The 18507-nt window shown below is 37.7% G+C and overlaps 1 protein-coding gene across 2 annotated transcripts; it reads right to left on the reverse strand.

The window, feature by feature from the left end:
• Positions 1 to 749: 749 nt before the first annotated feature.
• Positions 750 to 16807, reverse strand: LOC145778282 (protein FAM151A-like). Of its 2 annotated transcripts, none has more exons than XM_082589743.1 (11): positions 16551 to 16807; positions 10091 to 10228; positions 9138 to 9348; positions 7107 to 7274; positions 6448 to 6606; positions 4843 to 4982; positions 4013 to 4150; positions 3752 to 3891; positions 3401 to 3638; positions 2467 to 2629; positions 750 to 1053 (listed from the first exon to the last, which is right to left on the reverse strand). In XM_082589743.1, the coding sequence occupies exons 1-11, from the start codon at positions 16762 to 16764 to the stop codon at positions 903 to 905; spliced, it is 1860 nt and encodes a 619-aa protein (XP_082445869.1). In that variant the 5' UTR covers positions 16765 to 16807; the 3' UTR covers positions 750 to 902. The 2 variants fall into 2 exon arrangements, with proteins under 2 accessions (XP_082445869.1, XP_082445870.1); XM_082589744.1 differs by lacking the exon at positions 16551 to 16807 and adding an exon at positions 15283 to 15393.
• Positions 16808 to 18507: the final 1700 nt, after the last annotated feature.

Genomic DNA, 18507 nt, shown 5'->3' on the forward strand with positions numbered 1-18507 from the left:
GGTAGACTTAGTGAAAATAGTTTTAAAAAAATATTTAAAAGCAAATTAAGGAGAAAGATTATACTGCCTTTTTTATTTTGCCGCCCCCAATAATTTGCCGCCCTAGGCAACTGCCTATAGCCTACTGAAATCCGGCTCTGCAAGTAGGCTATGCGAAATTGCCAGGGTTAAGCTCTGCAAGAAGCTTTCCTAGTCCGAGGATAAAGATTAAGTCAATCAAACCATAGCACTGTGGTTTATTAGCCTACTTGCCAGTGTGCTATGCAATTAGCCAGTAGCCTAAGTCCAATTAATTGTTTTTCTGCTCACACAGTAAATTTTAAACCGTTAGCTGGTGTAAATAGTTTTTATGGTAGTTTAATAATTGGGACGTGACATAATTTTTTTAGCCAAATGGTTAGCTTTAACGCTATTACAACAAAAAACTACTTATTGTAGGCTACCGTAGGCTACTGTGGTAGTTTTTGTAAAGGAAAAAGTGGGAAAGGAGAGTTTCACTGCTTCCCCATTATCTCTCACAATCTCAGCGTTAGATTTCAACAAATTTTAGAGGTCAACTAGAGGCTATTGCTGTTTTACTGCATCATATTAGCCATGATAGTTTACAAAAAATAGTGTAGCCTAATGGTATGCTTAGGCTAAGTACATCTGCATATAACCTACCGGCACAATTTATATAACTTATTGGCCACTTAGATTGTCTTCAAAAAACTTTTAGCCTAAATGTTGACTATCCGGTTTCAACTGAATCCGATAGTAGCCTGTTTCATTCAAAAAACGTGTAATACTTGCAACGTACGTAGGCTACCACAGAGGTAGGCTAAATGAAACAATGAATTACAGATGGATAAATAATTGTATAAATAAAACAAATTGTCCAGGCTGGCTACAGTATGTGAAGATCATTTTGTATTAACAGCGTCGAGAAGTCTTGTCATCATTTCTTCCGGTATGTCAAAGAAAACTTTGCTTGGAGGAAAGCTGTTGTATATTTCTAATAAGTCGTCTGTCGAAACAGTTTCCGACGTGCTGTGCCACACGGTTATGCTGTACCTAAACAGCAAAAAAAAAAAACTGATAATGTCTGAGCTTTTCTTAGTCTTTTTAAATGGCACCAATTCCACCTCTACTTTGCCTCACATAATTTGACATTAGGCTACAAGCTACATTATTAATCTTGATGTTAGTTGTTATTTCTTGATGTTATTTCTCTCGCTAGTCTATTTTCATCATTACAAAACCTTTAAGATTAAAATAGGCTGTAGAATAGATAGATAACTTACAATAGCATTGACATGTAGTCTAGTTGACAGGTCATTGGTAGGTCCAGATACACATTTTGATCAGAGCCCAAATTGATATCGTTCGAAGGATACTTGCAGAAAGCACCGCCTATTGCTAAAAGGCTTGATCTCTCTCTTGCGTTTGCATCTAATATAGTGTAGGCTATAGAGATTTCTCCTGTTTTTGGGAGCAAACTGTCTCTTTTGTGGATAATTTTACTGCGATTTTCATATAACACCTACTTCATCAAAAGGTAGTTTTTTAGTTAAGTTTATTTATTTTTTATAAAGTATCTTGTTTTGAAGTCACGATTCCTTATTAGTAGTGGGCCTCATGCACTCAAAGGTTTTGCAAATAATTCCAGCCTCCAGAACCAGGGAATGCAATGGGATAGAATGGAAGGCACATTTTGAGATGGAAAATGTCAAGGATGGAAAGGGATAGAAGATTTGAATCTTCTACCATCAATCTTCAAGACATCATCAAGACAATTTTCCATCATTCCATTTCATCTCAATTCTATCTTTAAGTTTGCACCGCCATATCAAGATATACAAAAGTTGTGAAATACATTGAGTAAAAGTTTCTGTTTGATTGCGTTTTTTAAACAGAAATATGACAATTTTTTCGTATCGAACCAGCGCGGCTGATGGCAGAAGATTGTTCAAGGAAGTGAAGTCGACAATAGGCTATTCACACTTTGAGAGTAGGCCTATGACAATGGCATACTTTCACATTTAAATTTTAAGTTTAGACACTTCAATGCATTATAGCCTATTGAAGAACCTCGCTCTTGAATGATTCTATATCTTTGAACACTTGAACAATTAATCAAAGAGTGAGAAACAATGACATTATGTGGCACCATATCCAACGGAAAAGAAGCGGTTTCTTCAAGTTCCCGGCCCTTTGGAATGGTTATTGCTCCTAAAGTCATCTCGAGCCTGGTCCAAACGTACCCTCTGCACCTCCCTGTCAACGCTACTGCAGTAGGCCATATAGTAACCTCTCAAATAGACTTTTTTTAGTTATCATTTTCGCACTTGGAGCGTAACATCAACACAATAAGATGTGATTGTATGTGAGCAGAAATATCAAGAATAGGTTAAGGTCGCTGTATCAAATACTCAGTGAACTGACCGGCTTTCCTTGTATTACCGTAAACTTTTCAGAGAAACCGACCTGTTTGATTTAGAAAGTAGCCACTGAAATTCGGGAATTGATGGCCTGGTTAAAGAAGCTCTAGCTGGAAAGGTGATAGCTTGTCGCAGGTGTGAGGTAATGTTATACATTTCCTGCATCATTTCGTGAGTGTAGTTATCATTTTCTCCCACGCGTCGGTATGCTGCAATGCAATTAAAATTCTTGAACATGAAATTGCTTAGAAGAACGTTTATAAAGGTTCAAGCTTCATGGCCTTTCTCAGGAAACTGTTCACAATCATGAGAGAAATTAAGGGCTACAGTCGAATGGGCGCCACTTCGCAATCGACGGCATGCCTTTAAGTGTCTTGCCAAAAACACAGCCTCAAGTTCTTGAGCGGCGAACCGGCGCCCTTTCGAATCGGGGTTCTCACCAATCTGGCCTTTGTAAATCTTTCCATTTAGCCTATCATTTTTGCCTCAAGCATGTCTTATCGTTTACGTTTTGTCGCTTCTACTTTTTTGAAGATTCTTGCTATGATAAAGGCAAATATAAGTATTTTCGCTTTGATGGAGTCCTCATGGACTGTGTTTTCTTGTTTGCCAAATTATAACACTTTAGCTTGGATCAATTATTCCAGCCAGTTGATCTGCCGCAATAGCCTACAGGTAATCCAACCGATTCGGCGAGTTGAATGTTGATGAAGCAATTTGTCGAGTTGAAACTTTCAGCTTAAAATTAAAGTTTGGAACCCAGAGGCAAAATTGAGTCGATTAACCAGATCTTCCGTTCGTTAGGTTGCTGGCATCATTGTAAGGCAGCTGTAGCTGAGCAGAAGGATTTTTAAGAATTGTGTTACACTTTGTAATTACCTTTTTGTTCGCTTGAGTTAGCAGTTAGGCTTACGTTTTTGTCTGATATACACTAAACTTGTCTGGGCGAATCAGACTATAGGCTACTGAAGTTTCCTTACTTGTTGTCCAACCTAAGGACAGTGTTACATCTGGAAAGTTGTCTTGGAAAAGTTGTATGAAGTTAGTTGCATCAACGGGTCTTGAAGCGGAATTAGGACCTATTTTAATGTCTGCATTAACCCACACTGGCATAAAGAGGGAAGATTTAAATTCCTTCAGAATCGCCATTGAAGCATTTACAGCTCCAATGGTTTTAAAATCCAACTTAATTCCTTTTGTGCTGTTGCTTGCAATAACCTGAAATACGTAGACCACATTAATTTCTTTTATTTTTCAATGCAAGTGAACAGAGAATTTTATAACCTTTGAGTTGATTGTTTAAGCCATTTCTTTGCTGGTATTACTCATACCTCATGGAGCCACTGGCGAAGTGTGAAGTCGTAATCCTGAACCGGTAAATCGTGTGCCATAACTGGAAGACTCTCACTCACGTTTAAAGTTCCTTCGCCAGCTAAACGCACATCGGCTTCCAACATGTGTATGGAATCATCTAAAAAATAATGGGTAGGCTGAATTGTAGAAAAAGACTTAAGCTACTAGGCTAAGTTGGATTGCTTTTGAAGATAAAAAGAATATTAGATTAAGAATGTATGAAATCAAAACCGTCTTACTTAAAAGCGATGAAAATAACTCGTTTTTGCCAACGACTCTGTGAATCCATGTTACATTGATGGCTTCTCGTTCAGGAATGCGAAAGTACTCTAGAACATTTCCTCCGGTATAAAAGATCTTTGGTAAAGTACGAGATTCTGATAACAAAAACATTTAGGCTACAGTAGAGAGAAAAAGAAATAGCTTTATTTCCAAATCAGATTCTATCATGGACATACAACTCATTACCGCTACACAATTTCATATGTCTGTAGTACAAGACTTTTACAAAGCTTTTAACACTAATATAAAACTCCTACAAAACTTTTAAGGCTCTAAAATAGTGCACAAAAAGCTTACATTACAATAATATACAACTTTCAAACATTGAGAAACGCATCAGCAGCCTTCTTTCAGTCTTGAACAATTCAATCTGATTAGCTAGGAGCAGCAAAAGACCAATTGGTTATCCAATCAGCTGCTTCCAACTGGGTATATTGATAAAGACAAAAATGAATTAAAGATTGCACTCGAATTGGCCAACGGCAACAATATCGTAACTTACGGAGTTATAAAGTATCGCTGTATTGCTTTAGTTAAAAATTTAAAGTTAATTAGTTTTACAGTACAAAAAGTGGAGGCCTCCTGCATTAATCAATAATATCAGTTTGTCTCAAAGGTGCAATTGCCTGCATGCTACTGTCAGCTTTTGCAAATCCAGTGCAAGCATAAACAACTTTTATTTTGTTTCATCAAAGTTTTACTGTTGCTGTAAAACGACGCAGATGTTTTTTTTTCTTGTAGCTAGGTTTAAACTATTTATTAATCTTACTTTTTGATGCATGATTACCTAATGCGTTCTTGAATGGTGACATTGTGTCATTGGTAGCGTCGTAAAACAATTGAGAAATCTTTAAGTTGTCGCGAAAGAATACCATATCTTCAGGTAACACAATGTCGAATTTTTGACTGTATACGGTCAAAAGGAAGCTAAAAATGACAATCAAGAGCTATTTCGCGCAAAATCAGCTATATTTTGTATGAGCATGCAAAGCAATTACAACGTAAATTTAAGTTATGGTTTACTTAAACTCCAGAAGATCAATATTTAGAATAGTGCTCCGAAACAGGAAACAAAAAATTCTTTAAATCCCATATAACGCCTATTGTAACGGAAGGGCGGGTAAGTTGATACGAAAGGTCACTTGTTACACCTCTCTTCCTAGGAAAAAAAATTTTTTTCGAGAAGAATTATTGCCAGCTAGCGATAATTCAGGATAAAAAATACACAGCAAAAACATAATTAAATAATTTCCCGAAAGAATATGGTGTAATTTGAAAAAAAAAAATGTTTATTCTGTGAGTAAGTTTTTTTTATCGCCCTCTTGCAAAAACCAGAAAACTTTCGGATAAAATGTGATAGTGTTTTAACTTAATCAGAATAGCGGTTTTAAAGTAAAATAGTTTTTAGTTTCTTACCTGCATATATGTAAACTTTAAAAATGGATATTTTATTGTTATTTATAAGTAGGGGTCAGTCGATACACGTGTATGAACTGACCTGTGCTATAAATTGATAAAGGTAATTAAATACAATTTTTAGTGATATGTTTTTTATGGTGCTTGTTCAATAAGTTCTATTATTTTATGTCAAGTTTTTTCTACTTTTATGTTGTAGTCATTCAGTCTTTCACACATTTTTATTCATTGTTGATAATAATTTACCTGATCTATTAATTCTTAATGCATCAGTCCTATAAGCCAGTTTATAATTATATCTTCATTGTCCTATGTTATTTTGCTTTTGCTTGTGTGCAAGACATGTTAAAAAGATGCTTGTAACAATCAATTTTAAAATTTATTTTTATCACAGTATGCACTATGCAGTTTAGGTAGTGTATCAACTGACCCTCCATGGTGTATCAATTGACCTGAGTTGGCAGGTGAGTTGATACGCTATAGTAAACCTTTTGAATTGCGTGCAATGTCGAGTAAACTGTAGAAGATGCAAATCTAAAAGCTTGCTAATGAATAGATGAGATAATATTCCACTGAACCTGAACGTTTCAAGCTTTTATCATGTTTACTTTTTGCGCAAAGTGAACAATTAATGTGAAAAGTGTATTAACTGACCAGCCCTTCCCGGTCAAGGTACATTCAAATTAAATCTGCCAGTATGGAATTTATTAACAAACTAAATAGAGCATGAAATGTAGCCCACAACAATGAGCAGATCAGCTTTACTCCTAAAAGTCATAATGTACATTAAGGTTTGTAATAGAATTAATATTAATGCATTTGGTCCATCTTCAAGTTTAACTTTGTAACTTTGGTCCATCTTCAAGTTTATCCTAAGCTATTGGAAATGACACTTTTTAAATTATGGAAAATTTTTCAGTTGTTATTTTTTAAATATTTGCAACAAAAACACATTCAAGAAGTAACATAAAATCACCTGTCAGATTGCTCTAAAAGCCAAAGAAACTTGTCCCATGAATCTCGAAGCAGAGCAGCTCTTGCGAGAAAGGTAATTCTCTGGGAAACGTTTTGAGCAATTTGTAACATTTCATCCATGGATTGCCAAGTATACTGTTCGTTTTGGTCGGCTGCCAGTCTGTTGCAGGGTACACATTGTTGGTATTTTTATTCATGTATTCAATCCATGCACTCGAAAACCCTATGTAATTGGACAAGTGTAGCCTAACCTTGGTTGCTCACACCTTTGGTTAGACTATAAAGTAAAATCCTATAAACTAACTACACAAGCAATTTTGTAAAAATTTTGATGATGTAACTACATCATTAAAAATTCATGAAACTAAAAGAAATTCAACTATTTTTTACAAACTTTAGCAGGAAGTTGATTTAGTTGTTGTCTGTCGCAGATATGTTAAAAGTAGCTTCACGTTGCAGCGTAAAAAATTATCTTAAATTAATAGATGAAAATGAATAATTTGTTTTATTTTCATGGAACAAGGAATTTACTATAACAAGCTTACAACAGACAACAGTAAACCTACAGAAAACCCACAACAGTAGACGAAACAGTTAAAACGCAGTCGTATCTTATCATGAGCTTTGCCAATACATGAGCTTTGCTTTGCCAACTGATACCTTGCGGAAGCAGTCCAGCCTAGTGATACTGTCACGTGAGGAAACAAAGAGTTCAAAAGTTGAAGAAAATTTGTCGCGTTTAAGAGCTCGGTATCAGTTACAATATTTGGACCGCGTACAACTTCAGCATTTATCCATACAGGTTGATGTATACGGGAACTTCGATCTCTGGGAAAATGAAACATCAGATTAGTTATAGAAGTGTAATGTTTAAATGTTTGAAAAGCGCAATCGCAAATTGAATATAAAAATTATAGTTGCCTTTGCCAATTAAAAGGACAAATGCCACAGTTCTTCGAAGCGTTTATTGTTCAAACTTTTCTGTACTTAACTTGATGTTTTAAGCGTAATGTTTGTAAGATACGGAGTGATTGCATTGTAAACGTTGTTCAATACTTGTTATCAAGCATCGGGGTGAAAAGATAAGGTTTTTGTTAGGCAATTAGCAGAGGTGGGCACCCGCTACTTTTAAAGTAGCGCGCTACCCGCTACCGCTACTTGGACCAAAATAGCGCGCGCTACCGCTACCCGATACCAATTTACAAAAGTAGCGCGCTACCCGCTACCGCTACTCGGACCAAAGTAGCGCGCGCTACCGCTACTTTTGTCTAAAATGACACTAGGAAACACTCTTCAAGTCCCTAGTGACGCAAAAATGACCTTGAAAACGAATGTTATCATTCGTTTACACTGTCATTTTAACGTCGATATAGAAAACACATTCTAAGGGAAATTTATTGTTGCGCATCTTTCAAAAACACGAGCATTTCAATATGAGAGTCACTATAAGTCCTGCCCGCTTTGGCTTAAGCACATCTTTTCCAACAGAAAAAAGTCTCTCCACTGCAGCACTGGAAGGAATGGGGGTGTTGTATTTAATGAACAGATGTTTTAACTCGGTATTCGAAAAGCTCAAGCACTTGCTCCTGTCCGAAAAAAAGGCGTCCACAATTGCTGTTTTATTCTGCACGACGTTTCACGGGATGGCGCCAACACACCAAAAAATTCATCCTTAGAGTCGTGACTGGTGTTGATGTCACTCTTTTCGGTATCAACCTGGTTTGATGTCTCGCGCAACAGTCGAATTACATCTGTCTTGACTTTTTCTCGCAGTGCGTCAGCATCATCCGTGGAACCGTAGTGCAGAAATTGTAGCCACGACGTATTGAAGGAGAGATGAAGACATGATGCCATAACGCATTTCATGTGGTTGAAGCACTGGTTGAATCGTTTCTTTATCCCTTCAAGGACTTTCACTCTCAACTCCTCACAGGTCACAAGATCACTGATCTCGGTCAACTTCTTCGCGCAAATTGTAATGGTTGGAAGCAAGACTCCGTAATACGCCTTGGACTCGCCCTGGAGAATGTCTGAAGCCTGGCAGACAGGCTTTAGACAGATTTAGAGAGATTCTCAAAAGACCGAAACTTTGCAACCAAACCGATTATATAGCTGTTTCAGTTCACCACGCCAGTGGTGCCAAAAAAACAAGTATTTTTTCACTTAAAGTTAAAAAGTAGCGGGTAGCGGGAGTGCGACTGAAAAAAAGTAGCGCCTCTCCCGCTACCGCTACTTTGGAAAAAAAATAGCGCCGCTACTGCAGCCGCTACTCCCACTAAAAAGTAGCGCGCTACTGCCCACCTCTGGCAATTAGGCTACAATGGCTTTGGAACTGATAAAAGCAGGCTAGCCAGTATTTTTTTCTTTCGGCTGCCTTTCCTTTAACAAAAGCAACTAAGCCCACCCATTTTTTACACTCTAGGTTAGCGGTTATTTTTCAACCACAAACTTGAACCAGAAGTCAAACAAGGATCGCATGATTGGAATACGAACCTCTTACATGCGGCATAAGAAAACTTCTTTAGATAGACCGTTGGAGACCGCTTGCAAATTGTTATAAACGTAACTGTATCTCCAGATATCAATCGCTTGACTGAGTTTAAACAAACGAAAAATCGATTTGCTTTTAAAAGATTTAAAAAAAAGTATGTCTATGTCTTCTCAAGCGATTTTATAAATTAAGTGTCTCACTTGAGTGACTGCAAAGCTAATGGAACTGCTTCGTTCACCCTGATGTCAAGTTTCATTGCTTTGTTTGAAGCAATGACTTCATCTAACCAATCGTCTAAAGTTACATCAGCTATTTGTTCCGGAGGATTGTTCATAACAGCTTCTTCTTTTTGAGACGGCGAACCATAATATCGTAAGTTTACGTCTCCTTCAATGGCATCAGTTTCTTTGTCTAATAAATAACATGTATAATAATAACTAAACAAACACACGACTCTTTCGGTCCTGCGGCTAGCTATCGATGTACAGAAGATGGACTAATTTTCTGAGTCGATAGACATAGTTCGATAACCTGTCAGGTCATACGAAAGACTTTGATCGAAAATAACTTTCATTCAAGCTTAATGTTCCGGCTAAACAAAGGAATTCTCCTTTTGCAGTAATAAAAAATAGACAATGGTTCTGCTTAGTTGTGTTGTATAGACACAATCTGTTGAATTTCTTCAATCAAAATTCATTGATGCGGATTTGAGATCTAGATTTAAGATGTTGCTACGGATCTAGGCTAAGCGCTCATGCTACAACCCCAGGGATTGTACAACCCTTATTTAATTTTCATTCTAATTTTCAATGTCAACCTGTATCAACCCTTGAACTTCATTACCTGCGCTACTGCCATATGATAGTTGTTTATTAAAGTAAGAAATACTTTTTCAATGTCATGTTTTGCGAGTTTTAGTGAGATTGTTTTGATACAAAACGCCACAAGTAGCCTATTTTTCATATATTAGTTTTACGTCAGCTAACATTAAATCAATGCAAAAAGGACCAAAGTTTGCTAGTTGCGATACAATACAAATTGTGTCATCGAAACAGGTAGCCGGTACACTAAAAGATAGAAAGTAGCTTTTTTAAATGCCCAACCACTAAAATTTTACTAAATTGGTAATAAAATAACTAATAACTCACTTTACCTTGCACAGCCAACTGGAGAACAGCTGCATCATTCGCAGCGTGGTAAAAGTCTATGTTCAATCCATCTCCATTTGCACCAGGAACAAATTCTAATATATCCTGTTCAGACTGCATGACGACGGCGCTGGTTGTATGAGCTACATTGCATAAAACAAAGTATACAGTAGGGGAAGGTGAGGTAAGTTGAGCCAGTGGGTAAGTTGAGCCACCCCCCGCAACTAAAAAAATAAAAATCGCATCAACTTTCTACTGCCACCTACCTGACCGTTTATCTTATATGGAGCTGTTCTGTAAAGATTATAGGTCTTTGTCTTGTAGAAAGACAGAAAAACTGTTTTTAGTGATTTTAGAAAGTTTTTTGAACTTTTTGAAAAAAAATATTTTTTTAGTTTTACAAAATGTCTATGGCATTCACCAGTATTGATATGTCTAACAGTAATCACTAATGTTAGCTTATTCAGAAACTATTAAAGTGAGGTTGCTAGCTCATATATGACTGGAGAAATTCCCGTTTAACTTTTAATGGCGGCCTTGAGGTAAGTTGAGCCAGTGATGTACAGGTAAGTTGAGCCGGTGGCTCAACTTACCTCACTTCAGCTGCCAGTGTTAAGTGATGATATATGTAGTCATTAAATAGATAACAAAGTGTGTTTTACTCTTTAATAGTCTAAATCTCTGGAAAAAATAATTTGTCCATTGGTCTATTGAAGTTTAAATTTATTTGTAGTGTAACTTGCAGCCTACTAGCAACATGCAAGGGAAAACCCGACCTGTGCATTACATTGGTAAAATCGAATGCTTCAATGAAGATGGAGAAATTGAGGCCAACTTTTTAAGAAAAGTGCCTGGAAAGTCCGAGGAAAAGTTGTGCGGTACTTTGTCTTTAAAGCAGACGATGAGTGTGCTTTTCTTAAAGAGGATGTCGTTAAAGCTTCCTCACACGACCAGTTGGAGAAACTTTCTGCCGTCAGAAGAAATTCCGGTTTCCATGCTCTCTTGATCAGTGGCATATGGAATAAGTTTAGCTCTGACAGACAACAGAAATTGATTTAGAAAATTCACATTTGGAGGTTTATTTAATCAGGATTGTGTAATAATTCATCGTTTTATTTTCTGTTCTGCAGGTCAGTTGACACGATCTGCTAGTACTACATTGATTTAACGTCTGTTGACGTTTAATCAACAAAAAAGTGGCAGACTTGTCGGCTGGGAAGTGCGCCATTTCACAGTCGAGCAGTCACAACCAGGCCCAGATTTAGGGGGGAAGAGGGGGCAGGTGCTCCGGGCACCCCGACTTTTGAAGGGCCCCCCTACGTGGAAAAAATGTGATTTTGTGTTATTTCTTCTTCTTTTCAGCCTTTGAAGTTTCTGCAAAATGCTGTGCAGTGCTGGATTGATGCTACTGTAGACGCAGAGGTGGTTTTTTGCGCCGTAGGCTTGAAAAAAAAATTTGCAGGGGGGCCCCCCCGATCTAAAGGTGCCCCGGGCCCCCATCAGCTAAATCCGGCCCTGGTCACAACAAAATAAATTTATCCTTTTACATGTTGTTCTTTCTTCCTGGTAGCAGCTATGTATTAACTGCTACCCAACCTGTCTTCTTTCTAACTTTCGACTCAGGTTCCACATGTGTTGAGTTAAGATTGTATATTGTCAAAAAGAGACGGGTTCAATTGTGATGTGGAATAGTCACTGCACACTCTAATACGTGCGTCCGATAGATTTATCACATCGTAAAAGGCCGAACCACGTTTTCGCCAAGCAGCAAAACACGAGTTAGTGAATAGAGAAAAAATAATGAGAGATTGTCGCTCAAGCATGACAGTGCATCGCAATGATGACGTCACCATTGCGTCACAGTCCATGTTACAATTCGGGACAAATATCTGGGCAATAATTTCGTGAACATATGTATTGCATAGCATTTTATAACGTAGGCTACCATCGCTACAGCTTTTGTTATTGAACAAAAACGAGTGGCTCAACTTTCCTCACACCCCGGCTCAACTTACCACGTGGGGTAGGTAAGTTGAGCCAAAATGACGTAATATTTAAAACATGTTTTTTTTAAATATTCTTATGAGTTATGAAAAAAATTTTTTTGTTAAATTAAGGCCAAAGCATCAACCATCATGCTGCCACTTTCACTTTTATTGTAAACCAAGCGGTTTTCTTAGTAGAAGCGTTTAAGTAAAAAGTGGCTCAACTTACCTCATCCTCCCCTATAGTTTACAGAAGAGCTAAAAAAATTTATGAAAATTAAGTTATGGAACAGTCTTACATAATATTTGATTGAATCGTTTTCACAAAACCAAGCGTTTTTGCTTTTTAATTAATGATCTCTTTAACGCAATGAATAGAGCATCGTATAGCCTACACCAGGGGTCACCAACTGGCGGCCCGCGGGCCGCATGCGGCCCGCCACGCTGTTATGTGCTGCCCGCGGAAGGTATCAGCGAACAAGTATAAACAAAAATACTTTTCTTGAGGAGTTAAAAAGCATGAAGGTATAAAATACTTTCCGGGAAGCATATTTTCGCTTTGCATACGATTCCACAGACCGACCAATCAGATTGTCGAAATTGTCTGTGAGCATAAGGTTGCTTATTTCAAGTTTGGAAATGTCATGTAAACTCTAGTGAGCGTTTCACCGTTATTGTGTTTCACGAGCAGTGTTTCCTTTATGCCATGGACTTCTAAATAGTATCAGGACTGGAAACTCAGTTTACAACAGTAGGCCAAACAGTTGGTACAACAGTTGGCCAACAGTGGGCCAACAGCCAAGTAACTAACCCTGTTGGCCCACTGTTGGCCAACTGTTGTACCAACTGTTTTTATGCAAGTTTTTGTTGGCAAAATAGGTCGGTGTGCCAACTCAATTTATAATAAATGGGCAAAATATTATATATAAATTAAAAGAGTTTTTCTGGTTGTATTATGAAAATATTTAGCTTAGTACTGCAGAATGTTGTTAATCAACAATACTTGCCATGCTGATAAGCACGGCAAGTGACAGTTGTCTAATGATCAAAGAAAGACGGTTTTATAGACTCTCACAAAATGGATGAAGCACCAAATTGCTGTTTTAGAGGGAATCGCTGTTCATGAGCTACGATAGAAACGTTTTTTCGATGATTTCCACTAGCGTTTGTTTCATGGTGCCTGGTTTCTTTCTCCCTGTTATTGGAGCCTATTTTTCGCTGACATGTTTGCAGCAGGCACTATTGTTGCCTGTATTACGATGTGTCAAACATTTCCTTGTTTACTGAAACTGTTAATTGCAAGATATCTTTTGTGAAGCGAAGTGACAACACCATTCTTGCTTGGCGATGAATATTCTGATGAAACCGCTCGCCTCGCTATAGGGCTATGTGCGCAAAACAAGTGGCCTCGTTTATTAGGCATTGTTAAAGAAATCAAAAGTGTTGTTAGAGGAGCTTGGCCTGGCAGTAGCGTTGTTCGATTAATTTTGTTGCTGCGGTATTCAAAGATAAATAGTAACAACATGTAACGGTGGATACTGGGTACGAAATGCGTCCTTTTCTAGCATTCAACTTACCTAAAATTTTATTAGTGCGGCTCGCCACAGCTTTCCTTAGTGCCAAAGTGGCCCGCATGCGAAAAATGTTGGTGACCCCTGGCTACACCAAGGGTCTTAAACTCAAACTGCTCTGAGGGCCAGATAAATACTTGTAAATTAACCCGAGAGCCGCAATACATACTAAAAAGTTAATAAACAAAATAGCATAGTAACAACGCAATGAAAGAAATAGTAAGAACAAAGGGATTGAAAAACACTGCAAGAATGCAAAAAAATGCAAACGCAATGACTTGGATCTGGAGAGCAAAATCTTGCAATCGACTTTCAAACAGCGCAAAAGAAACTAAGTCCTTGAAGAACTAAGTTAACATTGTAATGAGAATAAGGGCACAAGAAGTGAATAGGCCATATGATTGTGATGTAACACTACTAGTTTCTCGCACGCAATAAAATGGTGCCACAGCAGCGCTTAGAAGTCGTGTGAAGTTTGATGCTCGTTTTCAGACTTTTTGAGCAATTTTATAGTGAATTTTACTACTTTTATGTCTATAGAAAACATATGTGGTAATTGTTCATTCTTTGAAAGTTCAAAAGTGCATCGCGAGCCACACCAAAAAGTTCTCGCGGGTCGCCTGTTTGAGACCCTTATTGGACTACATCAAAATTATGAGTTGCTCCAAATTACCGAAAATTCTTGTACCGTACTTTCTTAGCGAATCCATTGTCTGTTCAAACGCAGGACGACCAGTTTGTCGATCCTTGCAAATTCGAGCTAAACGTTTCTTGTGCCTTCCTATGCTGTTTCTCTCTGCATGCATGTTTAATTAGTCTCTACTCAGAGCCAATACAAGAGGCACACTGTACTTGAGCCCGAACTTCGGTTTTGTTTTTAGGTGAATTTATGTCTTGTATTGTACATGTAGTTTATTCAACATACTGTATGGTGCTGGTATGCCGATTGCCTCACTTCCTCTGTCCACGCGTCTACTCATAATTAGGATTAGGTCATGATACTCGTGACCTATTTCTCAACCACGGTAAATAATACTGTGTATTGTTACATCACAATAGTCAATAGCATTGCCAATACGCAATTGTGTCTTTATGGCAATAGTGACCTTGGAGTTTGCGCAGTCGTTTCTTCAAGGATTTAGTTTTTTTCGTCCCTTTTTGAAAGTCGATTGCAAGATTTTTGCTCTTCAGGTCCAGATCGTTGCGTTTGCTTACTTAAGTTTTTTTTGTGTTCTTGCAGTAATTTTCTATCTTTTTGTTCTTACTATTATTTCACTTATTTCAATCTTAAGTTCTTGGTGTGTTCTTATATTTCTTCTTGCTACATAGGGTTACTACCTCTGTTATTGCGTCCTCGCTGTATTGTTTAGTTTAGTGACTTTTCATTGTGTGTTGCGTTCTCGGGTTATTTTACAAATAAGTTATTCCATTGACCCTCACAGCAATTTGAGTTCGAGACCCCTGAATTAAACAAAAAAATATATTTTGCCAACAAACAGTAGGCTAAGCTACAGCCTACATATCTATTTTACTGAACCAAAAAATTTCTTTTATGAACCAAGCCTAATGTTTTGTGGCCGTTCTAACTGCAGACATATCCGTACTACATAAACTACTATTCAGGTAGTCAGGTAGGCCTACGTTTTAAGCCTTTCAAGGTTTTGCCACTCTTTCCGGTTCATTGACGTGCTGGTATATATTGCAGCTAGTGGGGATATCTTTTTTGATCCGGACGCGTTAATGATAAAAAATAAAATAATATGATGTGATATGAAGTGCTTGTTGACGTTGAAAGATTTCAGTCACAGCAACCCGACAAAAAGTTAGTTCCCGCTCGCTATGAAACTTTATTACAAGCAAACATACTTTTTAGACCAGTCTAATTCATTTTTTGTTTTTTACTGCATATGACATGGACTTCGGACAACCTAAGAGGAAAAACGGTTCTTTCTTAATTTTAAACCTAAATTAGTGTATATAAACTTAATGACTTATATGGTCGGTTTTCTATCATCCACGGATGGAATTTACATGATAAGGTTACCAACTTGCACAAACATCTAATTACTTCCAAAAAAAAAATCAGTTTTAAGACAAATATTACAAATGTTTTTACACTATGCAATAAAAAAGCAAGTTTTTCAGGAAAAAAAATTCTTTTGTAAGTTTCCACACCAGCTAAGTCATTCCAACTTCATACAAATTGTTATTCTCATATAAAGTGCAATAACACAACGAACCATAAAATACCCTTTACAAATTCCTGGCTTCGCTATTTTAGCTGGCACTAAGACTAATCTAATCAGTTGCGTTACTGAACGTAGCTTAACTGCAATTCCGTTTACTTGCAATGAACGGAATGCAAAAAAACACGATCATAACCAAATTCAACAAAGCGAAAAGGCGGTAAAAGTAGAATGGTTTGAAATCTAGCCTAAGGGTACACTAAATTGGCCGCTTAACCTAATCGTAACAAACCTAAGTAAACCTAATCGTAAACTTACCTAAACCGACGAAAACCTAATCGAAACAAACAAAACAAAATCGAGCACAGCCACCAAGCAGAAGATTTAACACAATCGGCGTCGCCAGTCTCAAAACAATGTTCTAGTAAAAAAATCAGTCCTTTTTTATATTGATTTAATGTCTGCAGACGTTAAATCAATGTAAAAAAGAATTGTTTTGTTGGCTGGGGTGTATCTTTTACGATTAGGTAGCGTTGATATTTGATTATGTTGCCTAAGCAGGCAATGAGTAAGCTACACCGGAACAAAAGTAAGATAAAACGAATAATAGATTGGAGATTGAATGGCAATATAGGCTAATTGACCAGTCTATGTAAAACGTCCAGTAGAGATTGGAGGTTTGGAAGATCTGGCATCATAAAAAATAAACAAAACAACGTTTACCGATGATGTTGCCAGTTGTGGTATATTCCTTTGTGCTGGATGTTTGATTTTCCGCTGATGATGGTGAGGTAGTGTAATATTGTATAACAACAACAACAATCCCCACTGCAAACCCAATACAAACCAGGATTGCAATGACTCCAAGAAGTAACTTTATTATCCGATGAGTTTTTTTGCTCATTGGCTGCTTTTCTTTTTTCGTATTTTCTTCCATTTTTAACACTGTATTAGGCTATATGTACCACTAAATTTTAATTTCGTAGTTATAACCTAATAAAAGAAGTGAATTTTAGGATAGCATAATTTTTTTTTAACTAAACACATACTAGGCTACTTTAGCCTAGCGGTTCTCAATCTTTTCACGCCGTGGACTATTTTCACAACAGTTAGTATAGCTGTAAATATTTAAACTGAATACTGAAAAGTTTGGGTGTAGGCCTACATCAGGACAATTATCGTTTCTAGCACTAGCTGCAACGTTCATCTGATGAAATTGAAAGTAAAAGCAACAATATACAGGATGATTTATTGCTTCACTGACGTTTCGCGCATCATGAACAATGCGCATCCTCAGAGCGAATAACATACAAAATAAAATTTTACAAAGTTATAGCCTATACTGCAGTGCGATTGAAGGCAAGAAACAATAAAACACACAATATGTTAAGCACGCAATAGCTCAATTTCATCAACACTTAAACGCCATATCAGACTCCAATTCACTAAAGAAGTTGAACGCAACCAAAGCATCTCATTTGTTAATGTGAAGGTCACCAGACAAACCAACCAACGGTAGGCTACATTAGCCACAGAGATTTACAAAAAACCGACACACACCAACAGGTAGCCTACATGCAATACACATCACACCACCCACTTCAACACAAATTATCTATTCCCAAAACACTTCACGACCGCGCCAACAACTTGGTCACCTTCTCAAAGAACAAGAAAATCGAAAACAAACAAATTTAGAACACTTTAAATCTTAATGGATTTCCCAAGAAAATGACAGAACGGCACACTCATCATTTCTCAACCAAACGTTACGTCAAACAGGGGCGCCGGAAGCGGGGGGGCAGGGGGGGGCGGATGCCCCCCTTGCCCTCAATTTTTCTGTGGATGGGGGGGCAGGGGGGGCAATGATGCCCTTTTAAGGTCATGTAAGCTACTGCACATTTTGCAATACGATATAACAATTTCAGCTATTAGCTTTTAGCTTAACTATAACAGGCCTCGAAATTCGTTTTTGTTGATGGGGGACAAACGTGTCCTGTCTGAGCAGCTATCTCGGCGGACAGATACGTTTCACAGCGGACACACCAGTTTTAACATCGATCATCATGCTTAATCACATTATCTTGATAATTTTTCGCCATTCGAGAACTATAGCTACGGCTTAGAAGGCTTTTTTAAATTTCATCGAAGTCACTCTGAAAGGCTTTCATCAGACCAACGACGTGCGCTTGAAGAGTCAAAGCGCCGTGTAGCTGCTTAATACGCCGCATAACTAATTAACTTCCACCTAACGACGTCGTGTGGCTTCTTAATTCACTATGCTCTGGGCACGAGTCGGAAAACTTCTACACTAACGCAACTATTTTCGACTGTCCAAAGTTTCATTAGGCTTTTTTCTTCAGGTTTATTTTTGAGTGTCATGTGAGGGAAAGTGAATTTTCCCTGGGCGTTTTCTTTCATACTGTAGCCTAATACCAAAACTTAACAATTTTTGCTGCATCTTGCTGTAATATAGCCTACTCCTGTAACCAACCGTCACCTCCAAGATAACTCGGAGTCGGAGGTGACGGTTATCTCGGAGGTGACGAACCAACCTTGCCTTATCAATATTACTTGGAGATCAAAGCCAGACATTGTGACGTAAAACTTGAACTAAGTTGAGCGTGATTAGTGTAGAAGTACCAGTATTCCCATCGATTCTTAGCGAAGAATTCACCTT

Source organism: Aplidium turbinatum, chromosome 10 (assembly GCF_918807975.1).
Source record: "Aplidium turbinatum chromosome 10, kaAplTurb1.1, whole genome shotgun sequence".
Classification (NCBI taxonomy): Eukaryota; Metazoa; Chordata; class Ascidiacea; order Aplousobranchia; family Polyclinidae; genus Aplidium; species Aplidium turbinatum.

Bases quoted from the DNA above. Each gene is read 5' to 3' on its own strand.
- LOC145778282 (XM_082589743.1), bottom strand. From the start codon at position 16,764: ATGGAAGAAAATACGAAAAAAGAAAAGCAGCCAATGAGCAAAAAAACT. The intron at 10,229-16,550 runs GTAAACGTTGTT...TATGCAATGTAG, and splicing joins CACAACTGGCAACATCATCG to CTCATACAACCAGCGCCGTC. The intron at 3,639-3,751 runs GTATGAGTAATA...TACGTATTTCAG, and splicing joins TTCGCCAGTGGCTCCATGAG to GTTATTGCAAGCAACAGCAC.